Source organism: Mastomys coucha, unplaced genomic scaffold (genome assembly GCF_008632895.1).
Source record: "Mastomys coucha isolate ucsf_1 unplaced genomic scaffold, UCSF_Mcou_1 pScaffold12, whole genome shotgun sequence".
Classification (NCBI taxonomy): Eukaryota; Metazoa; Chordata; class Mammalia; order Rodentia; family Muridae; genus Mastomys; species Mastomys coucha.
Window position 1 is genome coordinate 29,336,933 of NW_022196894.1, and position 12,883 is coordinate 29,349,815.

A 12,883-nucleotide genomic window follows, 5' to 3' on the forward strand; every position below is an offset into this window, starting at 1 on the left:
GTGAGCCACCATGTGGTTGCTGGGATCCGAACTCAGGACCTTTGGAAGAGCAGTCATTGCTCTTACCCGCTGAGTCATCTCACCAGCCCCCAGTCAGTGCTTTTAACCACTGAGCCATCTCTCCAGCTTGTGAAACAAACTTTAAATCCAGTCAGAAAGTAGTTGGTTCCTGTCGATAGCAGGATGAGGGGGCATATCTTGCCAGGCCAGTCATTATTCTATATTCAGCCAGTATTTGTGTTCTTTATCAACACTATTTCTTTTTGTTGTTGCTCTGCTGTTTTTACACTGAAAATGATACTGGTTAACATAAAGGCATTTTCATACAAGTATATATGTACATTGGTGTGTATTTTTCCCATATAGCACTATCCTCCCCTATATGTCCCTTCTTTCATTAGTCACCTTTGTCCCCTACTTTCACACCATGTGTATATCATGAAGTCTGAAACCCAAAAATGATAGAAAACGTACTGTTTCCTCTTCTTGAGACTGACTTTATTCACTTAATGATTATCTCTAGGTGCATTCATTCTTCTGTAAACAGAAGTTCTTTCTTTATAATTAAAAGTTCCTGAGTGCATGTGTATATGCATTGCTTTATCTATCCCTTTGTAGATGGATATTTAAGTTGGCTGCTTAAAGCTGTTGTAAACTGCTTCTCTCCACCCCCCACCCCGTGTGTGTGTGGGGGGGGGGTGAGAAATATAAATTTAGTTTCATTCTCTTGCAAGTGTATCATTGATAATATTTCTAAGATTAATTTCTAGAAGTACCAGAGAAATAAAATATTTTCATAGCTTTTGAATCATTGCCAGACTGCCATCCAGAAAGTGTCCTAGTATAAATTGATAAAATTTGTATGCTGAATGTCTTTATGCTAACTCCTTTTCTGCTTATTAAACACATTGAACAATTTTCCTATAAGTTATTGGCCTATTTGTGTGACTTATAAACATACTTTTTTGTGTTTGTTGTCTGTTTCTTTCAAATAATTTTTAAGACCAGCTTTTAGTGGACAGTAATAGTTTGAAAATTGGATTATTTTTCCTGTTCTACCTGATTTTTTTCTTTATTGTTAGGTTTATTTGTGAGTAATCTGATAGTCCTTTATTTTGTATTGACTTTTTGTAGAGAACAGACAAACCCTGGGTGGAAAAATGCACCACCATTTTTTTCCCATTTTTTATTATTATAATTTATTTTTATATGGTGTGAAGTAGATTTGTTTTTAAAGGTTAGTCTTTAAAAAATACATTACATAGGGCTGGGTGTGGCAGCATACAGCTTTAATCCCAGCATTTGTGACAGGTGGATCTCTGTGCCTCTGTGAGTTGGAGGCCAGAGTGAGTCTACATAGTGAGTTCTAGGACAGCCAGGGGTACAGAGTGAGAACCCCATCTCAAACAAGTAAAAAAGATTGCATAGAAAAGAGCATGCGCGTTTGTGTGTGTGTGTGTGTGTGTGCGCGCGCGCATGCATCCATCCATCCATCCATCCGTCCAGGCACACAAATGATTAAGATTACTTTGTTAGGTAAAGGAAAATGTTATTTTCTGCTGGGCTAATTTTCAGTTCCAAATTGAAATGGCTGACTCATTTATTTTCTTTTTTGTGCAAGTTAACTGAACAAGGAACAAGACCAATTTAGCTAAATAAGCAGATTTTCATGCTGACTTCATTCAAACAGCTGCCTTTTAGATATACATGTAGCACTGGGTAAGAAAGAAATGGGCAAATTAATGTTTAGGCTTCTATTGCAATTTTTAAAAAACTTTTATTATGACTTTAAAATGGAATCTTGTTTTTCTCAAATTGTATGTATTAAGCTATACTAAATACTTTCACATTGTTTTTATTTAGTATTTGAGTAGTTATGAAAGTCATTTTTTGAATTAATGTTCCCTTGGTTTTAGGGTTTCTTCATATTTAATAGTTTTCTTTACTTCGCAGAAATACCGGTATCAGGATGAAGAGGCACTTCCTCCAGAGCATATTTCCCCACAAGTCACAAATGAGGTGCTAGGTCCAGAGTTGGTTCATGTCTCAGAGAAGAACCTGTCAGAGATTGAGAATGTCCATGGATTTGTTTCTCATTCTCATATTTCACCAATAAAGGTAGGATCATAACTACTTGTTATTATTTCTTATTGCTATCATTTAAATGTTTCTTTTGTTTAAAAATAATTGTTTAAGTTCATGTAAATTTCCTACTCTTTGGGTTGGTTTTAGTTTTTACAGTTTAAAGAATTTCGTGCTATTTATTAGTGTTTCATATTCATTTTTAATCACTTGATTAACAATTTTGAAATCTCACATGTGGATTTTCTTGGTTGTGTCTCTTCATAAACAGTCACAATCTTGTTTTGATATTTACCTTTTCTCAAATTCTACTACGTATTTAAACTTACAACAAATGCATTCTTTTGTGTATTTTGAAATTTTATTTGCAGTTTTGTGCAACATTATATTCCTACAATTTATTATGTGATTACACAATCTAGATTTTTCTGTTCTATATGCATTCATAATTTTTCTCTCTTTTAATTGGTATTGAATTAGTTTTATGTTATTGCTAGATAAAAAAACAGGAGAGACCATCTAGACACTTGCCTTCTTGATTAGTGGTGCTAAACTACTTCACAATATTTGTATAATTTTCATTTTCAAAAGTAAGATTTGAGGCTTTAACTGGTCTGTATTCTCATAAATACATGGTGGTGTTAATTTTCTCTTGATTGTGAACTATTTCATTGTGACTTGAATATACATGCCCCTTTTTATTAGTGAGCTGGGATATGCTTACTCATCAGCTAGGCTTCATGTTTTGTGACTTGCCTAGGTAGGATTTTTGCTTCCTTTCATATGGAGTATCATTTGGACCAGTTTGTAAACAGGTGGGTTTTGTTTGTTTCTTTGTTATTGTTATCCCGCACCCGCCATTCTGATAGCAACCCTTTGTTTATTCTAAGTATTTGTTTAAAGACCACTTATTTTCCTTTTTTCTGTAACTCAAACTGACCTGGGATCTTGAGTTGTCCTGTCTCGGCCTTCTGAGCACTGCTGGGATTGCAGCCCTTCTTCCTTCAGTTTATATGGTGGTTTACACTGACTGGTTTTCCTACGTTGAGCCATCCCTGCATCTCTAGGATAAAGGCTTCTTGGTCATGGTGGATAATCTTTTTGATGCGTTCTTGAATTCAGTTTGTGAACATTTTATTAAGTATTTTTTGCATCCATGTTCATAAGGGAAATTGGTCATTTTTCTTTTTTCTTTCTGGTTGTCGAATCCTTGTGTAATTTGGGTATTGATGTGATGGTGGCCTCATAGAATGAGTTTGGCTATATTCCTTCTGTTTCTGTTTTGTGAAATTAATATGAAGAGCATTGGTGTTAACCTTACCTTGAAAGTCTGGTAGAATTCTTTGCTGAAATCTTCTAGCCCTGGGATTGTTTTGGCTAGAAAACTAAATGCCTGCTTCTGTTTCCTTAGGGGTTGTAGCTTTATCTGATCTTGATTTAACTTTTTAAATGATATCTATCAAAATTATCCATTTTAGATTTTCCAGTTTTGTGCAATATAGATTTTTAAAGTATGACCTAGTAATTCTTTGAATTTCCTTGGTATCTGTTATTATAATCCCTTTTACATTTCTGATTTTTAGTTAGTTTGGCTAAGAGTTTGTTTATCTTGTTGATTTTTTTCTCAAAGAACCAACTCTTTGTTTCATTCATTGTATCCTCTTTCTTTCTATTTTATTGATTTCAGCCCCTCAGTTTATTTCCTGCCATCTACTCTTCTTGTGTGTCCTTAGTTCTTTTATTCTAGAGGTTTCAAGTATGTTATTAAGTTGCTAGTATCTCTCTTTTTTTATGTAGGCACTTAGTGGTATGAACTTTCCTCTTAACACCGCTTTCATTGTGTCCCGTAAGTGTGAGTATGTTGTGTGTTCATTTTCATTGAATTCTAGAAATTCTTTAATTTCTTTGTTTTCATCCAGTAGTTATTCAGTAGAGGGTAGTTCGGTTTCTATGAGTTTATAGATTTTGTTGTTGTTGTTGTTGATATTGTTGTTATTGTTGTTATTAAAATCCAGTTTTATTCTGTAGTAGTCTGATAGGATACAGAGAGTTATTTAAGTTTTCTTGTATCTGTTGAGTCTTGTTTTGTAACCAACTATGTAAACAATTTTGGAGAAAGTTCCATAAGGTGCTAAGAAGAAGGTATATTCTATTGTGTTTGGGTGAAATGTTCTTTAGATATGCTAATAACATTTTATTTATAACAACTGTTAGCTTCAGTATTTCTCTGTTTAGTTTTTGTCTGGGCAGTCTGTCTATTGGTTGAGAGTGGGATATTAAAGTCTCCCACTCTTAATGTGTGAGAATCAATGTGTATTTTAAGCTTTCATGTTTCTTTTACAAACACGGGTGCCCTTTGCATTTGGAGCATGTTAAGAATTAAAACATCATCTTGGTGGATTTTTTTCTTTGATGAGTATGAAGTTTCTTTCCCTATTGATTAATTTTGGTGAAGGAATGTCTATATTTGATGTTGAAGTATGTTTCTTGTATGCATCAGAAGGATGCATCCTGTTTTCCCATTCATTCTGTAAGTATGCCTTTTTATTGTGGAATTGAATCCATTGGTATTAAGAGATATTGATGACCAATGATTGTTAATTTGGTTATTGTTTTAATGGTGGGAGTGGTGGATGTATGTGTGTGTTTCTCTCCTTTTAGTTTTGCTGGTGTGAGCTTATTTATTTCCTGTGTTCTTGTGGGTGTAGTTAACCTCCTTGGGTTGGAGTTTTCCTTCTGCCTTCTATAGGACTGGATTTGTAGATACATATTGTTTAAATTTGACTTTATCATGGAATATCTTTTTTAAAAATTTTGTATTTGTTGATTTTTTAATTTCACACCATGTACCCTAGTCCTGCTCATCTCCCTGTCCCCTCATATCCACCCTTTGCCCTTGCAAACCCTCCTCCCCAAATAAAACAAACATCAACAATAACAAAAGTCCCAACTCATAGAAGACATCTCATCATGGCAGCTGTAGTATGTCACAGTGTGTCCCACAGTTTGTCCTCACACACATCTTCACTTGCAGATGTTCATTGCAGTCAGACATTGATCTCATTTAAGATCTCTGGCATCTATGACATGATCAATATTGGATCCTCATTGAGACTCCTGGTTATTCGTTGTTGCTCTGTGTCATGGAGATCCTGCAGCTTTGGGACAACAGAACTGGCCTTTTCCTATGTCCCAACCATTAGTAGATGATAGAGATTTGGGGGTGGACCAATTCAGAGCTCTAGATCTGGACCTGGGCGGTAGCTGCTGGTCAGCCCGCCGACTCTCCCTTATCAGTACCTCCAGGGAGGGCTCTCCAGCACTACTCTGACTAGGCTACCTAATGTCACCATTAGCAGGAGGCAGGGTCAACTCTCTTGATCTCATGCCCTCGGGGCCAGCTCACCCACACTCATTACCTCCAGAGTCAGCTCCACTATATTGCCTAGGCATCGCCCTCTCTCCTGAGTGCTACAGCCAGTGAGGGGTCAGGGCTAACTCTCCTCTCATGACCCCAGGGTTGGCTCTCCCAGCTACTGCAGCTGTCGAGGAGGGGGGAGGGACCATCATCCCCGCACCTATGTCATCTCACACCTCACAGCAGACTAGTGTGGGACAGGCTCTCAACCTCAGAGCTGACTCACCCGTACTCCTGCTCTGGCTCACCAGAGTCAGCTCTGTTGTGCTATCCAGGTAAGATGCAGGGCCCACTTTATTGATTCCTTCATGGTCCTCCTGAGTTCATGGTCCTGTGGATAGCTTTCCTGACGGCTGGAGGTATTAAGAGGTGGAGGCACCACTTCTACACCCGTGCCACCCCACAGTAGAAAAGTGTCAGGGTCAGCCCTCCCACACTCAGCCCCTCATGTTCTTTAGTGGTAATACGAACCAGGGACATCAGCACTGACCCCTGTGTCTGTATGTAGCCATGAGCTCAGATACTCAGTGGCGGCTTGGACTGGGTCCTCACCCTGGCCCGAGGTAGCAGGATTGGCTGCTTACTACAGGCTACTCCTCTCTACCCTTGAGTCTCCAGTTCCATCTCTCTTCATAATGGTCAAGCTGCTTCACTTCTCTTACCCTCCCATCCAACCACCACATACTTGTATAGTTTGGTATACCCCCTGCAGGCTGGCCACTCAGCTGGTGGGCCCCTGGGTTATGTCCTCCATCCTTGCTTCATGGTGTGGCAGCAAGCTGGCCCACCTGTGTCATGCATTGGAGGGCTGGTCTGGGTGGCATGGTAGTCCTCAGTTCTCTGTCTTCCCCCTCCTGTACTGTGCAGTCTGGATTTGATTTGATATGATTTTTTATGAGTCCTAGGCATAAGACAACTTTGCCCACCAAGCCAGGCATCAAGCTAGGATGAACAAAGGACAGCCATCTGCTCTGCCCCTGACTGATAGAAGAATACCACCACCACCAAGGTGTCTCTTTACCCATTGCCAGTGGATGGAATGTCTTTTTTTTTGTTTGTTTTCTCCATCTATGGTGATTGAAAGTTTTGCTGGGTATAGTAGTCTGGGTTAGCATATGTAGTCTTTTAGAGTCTGTAGAACATCTGTCCAGGCCCTTCTGGCTTTTAGAGTCTCCATTGAGAAGTCAGGAATAATTCTAATAGATCTGCCTTTATATGTTACTTGCTCTGTTTCCCTTGCAGCTTTTAACATTCTTTCTTTGTTCTGTGTGTTTAGTATTTTGATTATTATGTAGCAGGGGAACTTTTCTCCAATCTATTTGGTGTTCTGTATGCTCTTGTACCTTTATAGGCATCTCCTTACTTAGTTAGGTTAGGGAAATTTTCTTCTATGATTTTGTTGAAAATATTTTCTGGGCCTTTGACCTGGAATTCTTCTATTCCTATTATTTTTAGGTTTGATCTTTTCATAGTGTCCCAGGTTTTCTGGATGTTTTGTGTCAGGAATTCTTTTAGATTTAATATTTTCTTTGACTGGTGTTATTTATTTCTTCTATTGTATCTTCAATGACTGAGGTTCTCTGTTCTGTTCTGTAGTTTCTGTTCCCTTACCTAGATTTTTTTTATTTCCAGAATTCCCTCACATTGTGTTTTCATTATTCTGTTCTCCATGTTCAATCTCGAACCGTTTTATTTGTTCCCTTTAACTGTTTGTTTTTTTCTTGTCTTTCTTGCCTCCCTCCTTAAAGGAATTCATTCATTTTCTCTTAAAACCCACATCATCTTCATAAAGTTGGTTTTAAGGTCTTTTTCTTGTCTTTCAGCTATGTTGGACTATTCATGGCCTGATGTGGTGGGATAACTGGGCTCTGTTGTCGGTTGTGTTCTTACACTGGTTTGAAGTGATTTAGGTCTAGATATCAATTTCTGAGTTAGTCCTTGTTGCATGGATATTTTATTCCTTGGTTTCTGTTTTCTCTTTGGTCTTCTGGCTGGTGTGGCCTGGAGGGGGGCTAGACTTCTGACAGCTGGCAGGGCCTTTGATTGGGGCAGGAGGTGTCTGTCCAAGTTATAGGCTAGGACACGATGAGGAGAGAGGAGGGGGCATTAGGGATAGCACCAGGGGGAGATCCACAGGTGGGTGGCCTATCTGGACTTCTGGTATGGCCTCTGGTCAAGCAGGGGTTCTTTCTGTTTCCTTTTATTTGGGTGAATAACAATGTACTAAATAATCTTTGTAAAAATGATATATGGGGCCATTTCTTTAAGATAGATTCCTGGAGGTCAGATTAGTGAGTAAAGATTATAATAACATTTTAGTAAGTTCTTGATATTTGACAGGGTGTATTCTGTTATAATTGAAATTTAAGAATAATTTGGAGGATTTCTTTTGCTTTTCCTTTCTGTGTGGGGGTTATTGTGGTGGTTATCTTATAAAATACTTGTTTGAGGAATGAAATATAGTAAGAGTGGATAAAAATATTAATTGAGTTCCTTCAGCTTTTCATTAGAAAGTAAAACTTTATAAAACTTAAAATTGATAGAGTCTAAAGAGGATAAATGTATATGGAACTCAGCAGTGTAGTATAACTTATATAAAATATCATACTCAATTAAGATTAACAACCTCTTTAAAAGAGAAAAGCCAATGCAGGGGCCTTTTCTGTCTTTACAGTATTGTGGTTGGAATGAAGTGAAACATTTAAGGAATTTGTATAACTCAGTATGTTATTTACTATTTGACAGTATCATACAGATATATAGTGCATTCTCAGTATCTTTTTCCCCAACCCTTGTTGGCAACTCCCTTCTTTTAAGTCCCTTTCCCATGTTTGTATCTTTTTATTTTGTTTTTGTGACTTATAAAGGGTTTAGAATTGCTCAGTGGAACCTAGCAGGATTACCAATGGATACAGAAGTAAAGACAGTGATTTTGGTCCCCCAATTTATCGTAGCTAATTAATTAGTTCATCAGGGTGGGGTAGGGCCCCAATGATTCCCTCCCCCATCTTTGGCTGAATATCAACAAGTTCACTCTCATTCAGGCCCAGAGCAGATAACCACAGCTTCTGTGAGTTCCAGTTTGCAGTAGTTGGGCCATGTCCAGGAGATAGCACTTTTACAACCTTTTCCCCTATCTTCTGGCCCATACATTCTTTCCATGCCCTCTTCTTTAGTGTTCCCTGAACTTTGAATAGGGGTTATAAGTACCTTCTTTAGAGCTACCAAGATGATTCAGTGGATAAAGGTGCGGTTGCTAAGCCTGATGACCCAAGTTTGATAACTGGGACCAATATGGTGGAAGGAGAGAACCAACTTCTGTAAGTTATCCTCTGACCTCCACATATTCACCATGAGACACATGCACACAATGAAAATGTAATAATAAAAAGGAATGAAAAATAGACTCCCTTTTGAGGGGTAACCACACAAGTATCCCTTGTTTTCAGTACTGTGAGCAGCCAGGAGTCTGCACTTACCACTGTTCATTGCAAAGAGAAGCTTCTCTGATTGAAGGTAAACTGGAAAGGATACTTTCTGGCTAGTAGTTGTTGGGGAAAGCCTCAATAAAGAACTTAGTAATAGAATGCTAAGAAATAATCCCAATGTGAATAAAAAGGACATAGTGGGTAAATTTGGGGATTAACAATAGTATCAGGACTCTCAAAAACAATAAGTTAAGATCTAAGGAAAGTAGTCAGAAAGTAAATTAAGCATAAATTCAGTCTTTAGAATTGGTCCAGTGTTAGGTGAAGTGGCAAAGGAGGGCATTTGCCATATATATGGGAAATTGTAATGACATGGATAAACAAAAGAATTCATACGATTTTCCTTAATGGTGAGGGAAGTTTTGTTTAAACTAGTATGTATAACGTGAGTATTGGTAGAAGAAACTTGAAAAGAAAATAAGAAGAGTGATCCCTAAACTGGATTCATTTCCTACTTGCATACATCTCACACAGCAGGAGTGAGAATATTGCAAAAGGAAGTCATGGTCACATAGTTCCTCTTACAGTTTTTCAGAAACTATCAAACAGGGCTTACAGAATAAAGTTTAGACTCAAATATAATCCTTTTTACTGAATGCTATGGGAATATACTCTTTCTGTTTCAAGTAAATAATATGCAATTTGAAATTAACTCATTTTTATAACTATAGAACATATACATTAGATTTTTCATTGTAAATGTGTGTGTGCTGGTGTCAGTTTGTGCATGCACAGACACCTATGTGCACCCACACACATCTCCCCAGCCAGAAGATCTCCAAGAGATGGAGTTATGGGCAGCCGTAAACTACCAGATGTGATCACTGGGACTCTTAATTCTCTGAAGGAATAGTACATGCTCTTAACCACTGAGCCATCCCTCCAGACCAAGAATTTTTCACATTTTCCATTTCTTGTTGGATGGCCTAAAACTAAGAACATATAATTTGTATACAGTTTGGCCACTAGATGGTGCCCATACAGAATGGATTTACTTACTTGAGAGAGCAGTGTGTGTGTGTGTGTGTGTGTGTGTGTGTGTGTGTGTGTGTGTGTGTGTGCGCGCGCGCATGCTTTCACTTTTCTAAATAAATAGCACTCTTTATTCACTAAGACTACTAAATATGTGGTATTGTAATTACACCTAAAGGCTTCTGGGTTTATTTGTAAGTTTGGAAATATGTTTGCAAATAATCAAGGGCCTGTTCTGTATAATTTTGAACTATCTTTACTTCTGTTTAAATGTTCTATATTACAAAATACATATTACACTCCTAAGCTTATGATATTCAAGTTTTGCATAATGACCATTAAATATATACTTTGCTGGGTACAGTGCACACCTTTAATCCCAGCACTTTAATTCTAGGGGCAGAGGAAGGCAGTTCTTTATGAGTTCAAGGTCTTCCTGGAGTTCCAGTTCAGCTAGGGATACACAGTGAAACACTAATTCAATATGTGTGTCTGTGTGCATGCACATGCATGCACATACATATATATTGTATTAGTCTAAGTTCTCTAGAGAAACAAAACTGCTAGTATAAAAATATATATATTATATAACATTATATATCTTACATATGTGTCTTACATTATATATCAATATAGATAGATACATATCTTACAAAGCTGTGTTCCAGCTATTCTAACCATGGCTGTCTCCTGACAAAAAGTCCAAGAATTCAATAGTTGTTCAGTCCATAAGGCTCAATATCTCAGCTTGTCTTAAGTTCATATCAGAACCCCATAGAAGTAGGTCCTAATATCAGTGAAGGAATGAACTTGGCTAGTTAGAAGTGAGAGCAAGCAGAGAAAGAGCACTTCTTCCATGTTTTTAAATAGGCTGCCGTCATATAAGATGGGTCTTCCTACTTCAAATGATTTAGTCAAAAATTTCTCACATTTGTGCCTAGCAGTTTGGGCTTTAGTTAATTCCAGGTATAGTTACGTTGACAACCAAGAATAGCCATCACATGTATGTGTACTTTGCTTTACTAAATTAAGCTTTCTCTAGTTGTTGAGGTTAGAATTCTAGTGTAGAAAGCTAGTGAAAAGATTGCTCAGTAAATAGGAACACTTGGTGCTTTTCCAGAGAACTTGAGTTTGGTTCCCAGTGTCCACATTAGGTGACACATAACCACCTGTAATTCCAGCTCTAAGGGACCAAACACTCTATTCTGTCCTCCATAGGTACTAGCACACATAGCAGACACAGAGTCACACAAACATATAAATAGATACATTTAAAGGAAAAGTTAAACTGTATAAAATCTTTTTTTTTGTTTTTTTGTTTTGTTTGTTTTTTTGAGACAGGGTTTCTCTGTGTAGCAAAATGTTAATTTCTATGTATTCTAAGAGGTAAGAGCAATTATTTTTGTTGGTTGCTTTAGGTGGCATATTATTTTTATTTGCTATTTCAAACAAGCTTTTTATGTAATGAATTTAAATTTTGTTTTAGTGGGGTTAATCTTTCAGTTCTGTTGTGGAATAAATAAGGCTACTGTAAAGCAAAAATACATCCCTTGACCCAGTTATGATTTTGATAACATTGTTTTGTGTGCCTGTATTATTGTGCAGAAGATGACCTGTATAGATTCTAGATTTTTGTTCTTTGGATAACAAGAGATTTGCTTGTACAGAGCAGCTTTTTGATGAATTGGAAGTCGTGTAGTAAATAGATTGAATAGGCGATTTAATTGAACATATTTAGTTGTGCTTTGGAGAAACTTGGAATGGAGTGATCTCTCAACTTTGAATTGTACCCAAGCTCTTTGACTTTCTAGGATGAGTCTGCGTACACTGAAGGATTATTCTTGTGTCTGTATTGATACTGTTTGCAATTTGAGGAAGGAGGCTTGCATTTAATATTTGTATTCAGTGTCCTTGTCATAATCCATAATATCAAGGCCTGTATCAAAACTAGAGTATTGTGTTTTGTTTGATTTTTGTCAGAATATATGAATTATGACACATGTTTAGGAATCAAACTAATGACTGTACTATCTATATGAGCTGTATTAATGAGTTCTTTATTAAATACCTGGACCATAATAGCACTTTGTTTTTCAAAAGATCTTATTCTTTCCTTCAAAGAGGATTCTTAGATCTGTATCAGCTTTTAATGTTTTCATATATTCCTTTACTGAATAGACTAGTAGACTAGAACCACAGTTTGCAAGCTGGTTTATTTCCTAGTCCTTGGAAATAAACACCAGACTCTGCTCTAATCTCTCTGGGGAGGTATTTTATCCCTGAGAATCCCACGCGGTTCTCTGCTCTTTGGGGACATGTCTTAGGTAAGGTTTCAATGGGATAGTGTGGACATCTTTTCTTCTTGAGCCAGATTTGCAGTGGACCCAAGGATGTGGCTTATAATACTATGTCCAATAGGTTACATTTAATTCCTGCCTGGAAGTACAAACATAAGAAAGATTTTGTCCACGTCTGAAAAATACTTGTGACTGGGCCTGGAGTATATGATGTATTCATACAGGACTAAAAATTGATTCAGTTATTATCAAGTAGCACTTTTGTTTATGTATATAAACAAATATATGTCTCAGTGGATATATATTGTAACATATACTAACTAATACAGCATAGCATGACTTATAGTTCAAAATCTGCCTCTTAAACTTGAGAGTGTTAAAAGTTACTTAGGGAGCTTTTTAACTAGCATTCCAGGAGCTAGAGATGTCTTAGTGACTAGTGTAAGTCAGAGGTCCTGAGTTGAGTTAGTTCAAGCTCCCATAACAGTTTCCAAACAACTGTAACTCCAGCTCCAAGGGAGCTGTTAATCTGATGCCCTCTTCTGGTCTCCCTGGTCCCTTGCATATGTGTGGCTTATACACATACACTGAGGCATTTAAAGATTTTATAGTAAACACCAGGCAAT

At 37.4% G+C, this 12,883-nt stretch overlaps 1 protein-coding gene and 1 non-coding gene across 13 annotated transcripts in view; one reads left to right on the forward strand and one right to left on the reverse strand.

The window, feature by feature from the left end:
* Dlg1 (discs large MAGUK scaffold protein 1) overlaps positions 1 to 12,883 on the forward strand; it is a 204,817-nt gene that overhangs the window by 68,131 nt on the left and 123,803 nt on the right. For all 12 annotated transcript variants that reach the window (XM_031363610.1, XM_031363612.1, XM_031363617.1 and 9 more), the window contains one exon: positions 1,954 to 2,118. In XM_031363610.1, the coding sequence (XP_031219470.1) occupies positions 1,954 to 2,118 (165 nt within the window). The remainder of the gene's footprint in view (positions 1 to 1,953; positions 2,119 to 12,883) is intronic.
* LOC116086697 lies at positions 6,393 to 6,536 on the reverse strand. The gene has a single exon (XR_004117068.1). It is a non-coding gene; the product is annotated as a small nucleolar RNA SNORA48 (small nucleolar RNA).